Here is a 3,504-nt window from a genome sequence, read left to right as displayed (position 1 = left end):
TGAACTACTTCCAATTAAACCATAATTTGGGGATGTAGCTTTTAAGAACCCAATGTACATTTTTTCATCCAAGCCCTACAAGGCTGTTGATACCTCTGATACACTTCTCAGGCATTTACTTTCCTTTACTCAGTTAAAAAAATCCCCTAGAATAAATGCTTCTCAGTTTTATTTCTCTGAATTTCCATTTCCTCTTGGATCTTATTCTAAGAATGTTTCACAATCTTGTATGCTCTCAGGATATTTTTTACATTTTATCAAGCATTTCTGATCATCCTCAGCAGGTAGATAATTCCAAACTAACTAGTATAAAAGTAAAGGTCCTCTTAGCCTTCATTTCTCATTTATCAAATGTTATTATACCTCTGCTTACTTTGAAGGTTTATGATGATGGTCAAACTAGATGTTTGAGTCAGCCCTTTGAGAAGTTTCTTGTCTGCAGTCTACATATACAAACTCCTTCTTATTTTCATTTGATTAGTCAGATCAAAGAAATAAATCTTTTGGGATAAGCCCTTTTTTAATGTCTTTTTTTAGTAAACGATACATTCATCTATCACATGAACATTGTGCTGTTAGAAAAGCCATTTTAACCTTATTTCTTAAAAGAAAACTTCTCATTTGATCTGAGATCTATGTTTTTTTTCGAAGATTAATTCAAGCTCTTTGTCTTTCTGGGAGACAACTATAATCTACTTTTCTCTTAATAAATATCACTGTAAACCTTCTAATATATTTTATATTAAATACTGCTTATAAATGTGCTTAAATCCTACAATCATCTAATGAAAAACCATAGCATTTATAGATAGAAAACTGTAGAAGCTGCTCTGGGAATAGATATGTTCATACAGTCAACTTTTTTTTCCTTTGGCCACACCACAGGGCATGTGGATCTTAGTTCCCAGACCAGGGATAGAACCTGCGGCTCCTGCAGTGGAAACATGGAGTCTTAACCACTGGACCACCAGGGAAGTCCCCATACAGTCAACTTTTGTATCCAATTATTTCAAAATATTCTCAGGTGTCTTATAAGAAAAAAAAAAAAAAAAAAATTAAAAAGTATACTCAGCAAAACTAGAAAAGTATTTTGAAGGAAGTGTAGAGGAAACAAGCTACACAATTTTGAAATAATGTGTTTCCAAAAGAACTTCTATTACCAGTAGTAAGCACTAGGGAGAAGAGAGCTCTAGACCTCTGCTTAGCAAGCATAAGTTTCTTTTATGCTTTATCAACTCTTCTAGAAGAGCAGAGTCTGATTGGCAACTTAAATTTCCACTGAATTGTATTTTAAAAGGTAACATAATACTATTGAAAATAAAAGAGATGCTGAAGGTTCCAAGCACAGTAGAGTTATACATTCTTTTCTACAAAACTGATGGACCACTAGAGCATGTTTGTGAAGTTATATTTATTAATAGAATTATATTTGTAATGCAATTCAGTGGATTTTTCATTAAAGGAATTGTGCAATAGTTTGTTAATGGATGTAGTTGTTGTATGATGATATTTAAGCTTGAACTTTTAAATATTGGATTTTTTTTCTAGTAAAATTTTTAAATTATAATATGAATCTCCAACAGCTTGAAATAAAAATTTCCATGGTCTTCAATTGAACTGTATGCTGCTTTCTTCTAGAATGTCCCGTTTTTCATTAAAATAATTTCTAAACTGCTCTATATGTTCAACCTTCTGTTTAACACTCAGATATGGGTCTTTGGAAAGGCCACAGGTCATCAACTCCATGAAGTGGCGAATTGGTCCTTGTTTTGGAAAATCCTCCAGGTATTTATCCAGAAATATATGTTCATGAAATTCTGAACCGTCATCATCAAAACCTGCTTCGTTGTTAGTTGGGAACTCCCACAATTTCCCCTCTTTTGTCGACTGGATCATCTCTTCAAAACCATTCTGAAAGGGTTGTTCATTGACTGCCGCTAACTGCTTAGAAAATTCTACATCCCAAAGAGAAGGTGCTGCCTCTGTTTCAGGTGCCTCTTCAGTAACTGCCTTAAGCTCAAAAATATTAAGCCTCTTCCCCTTGAATATATTTTTCCTAAAACTTTTTCTCAGATGAGCAGCCTTCTCTTGGCCAACAAAATCATCCGTCCCTTCATCAAACTGAATCTGATGCACTGGTCTTGGGCTAACTCTCGCTGTGGCAGATCTGGCAACTTTCATATCTGATATGATGTTAGTGAAACTAATTTTAGGTCTCTCTCCAACCCTCCGTGCCCTCGAGCCTTCCTCGCGCTGCTGGAGCTGCTTGAGCAGCTCCGACTTGGTCATCTGCTTGTCAAAAGGGAGAGAGTCTGCAACTGCGGATGCAGCTGCCACCAACTCTGGGCTCCGGGACTCGCTTCTCTTTTGGGGGGCATCTTCTGGAGCTTTCTGAAGTCTGCCAATTGAAGCCTCCAGACTTTTAAGTTGTCTTCTGTTGGGTGGCTTTGTTGTTTGTACATTTACTGTGCTTAATTCAACTTTCATTCCCTTAAGAATATTTACCAAGTCTTTTTACGCATTCTCCTTTCACTGTGTTGGCTCTTTGTCTCCTTGGAAATCTCACGGGTTGGAACAGACTGCCCATCTTTCTTGCTATAGATCACGCTGTTAGTGCCAAAATATCTTTGGATATTATTTTTTGTCCTGACCGTTCCATGCAGAGACGCGAGCAGCACGATGGCGGCCGCCGATACCGCTGGGCCTCCGGAGCACAAAGGGAGGCGAGGCCAGAACCTCGGAGACATCGCGGAGAAACAAACAGAACTGGGCACACAGGGGCGACGACGCGTCCTCTAAATATTGGATATTTTTAAAGCAGTATTGCTCATAGTAATATGGGGATGAATATAAGGAAATGGAATTTTGATTTGATATCTATTGCTTTTGACTGTTCATCTATCTCCTCTTCATTGGCAATGAAATGGTGAGTTCCCCTTGGAAAACTACCCTTTGTTTCTCATGCTCTCTTGATTCTACCCTTTTCTAATTAAGAGGAATGTGACTCACTAGGCCAATCAGATGCTTCCTGTTGGGAATTTGAATCTTGAGCAGCATGATGAGAATAACAAAATGTTTGGAGCTCATTTATCCCAATAATAGTGGCCTGAAAAGTCCGATCAGTTCGGCTGCCTTGGTCCCAGAAGATGCCTTGTGTCCTGTCCTCTGTATTGCCTGATTACACTGCTTTCCTTTATTTGTGCCCTACCAAATTCTTCCAGTAACTTTGCCCTCCCTTTTTAAGTTAATCAGAATTGTTTTCTGCACACAAGTGCCTAACCAACTGGTGATTTTTATACAGAAAGCACATGGAATAATAGGTAAATCTTTTTTTTTTCTAATTTCAATTTTTAATTGTTGTTTTTATAGAAATACATTTTATATTGGAGTATAGTTGCTTTACAATATTGTGTTAGTTCATAGTGTACAGCCAAGTGAATCAGCTATATGTATACATATATCCACTCTTTTTTTCATTTCTTTCTCATTTAGATCACCACAGAG

At 37.2% G+C, this 3,504-nt stretch overlaps 1 protein-coding gene across 1 annotated transcript; it reads right to left on the bottom strand.

Moving 5' to 3' along the window:
* Positions 1-1,608: 1,608 nt before the first annotated feature.
* LOC118897802 (28S ribosomal protein S31, mitochondrial-like) lies at positions 1,609-2,747 on the bottom strand. Its single transcript, XM_036857141.1, is given in 2 exon segments — positions 1,609-2,531; positions 2,534-2,747. Coding segments are annotated over 2 exon segments (1,137 nt in total).
* Positions 2,748-3,504: the final 757 nt, after the last annotated feature.

This window comes from Balaenoptera musculus, chromosome 7 (genome assembly GCF_009873245.2).
Source record: "Balaenoptera musculus isolate JJ_BM4_2016_0621 chromosome 7, mBalMus1.pri.v3, whole genome shotgun sequence".
NCBI lineage: Eukaryota > Metazoa > Chordata > Mammalia > Artiodactyla > Balaenopteridae > Balaenoptera > Balaenoptera musculus.
This window is presented reverse-complemented; position numbering and strand designations above follow the sequence as displayed.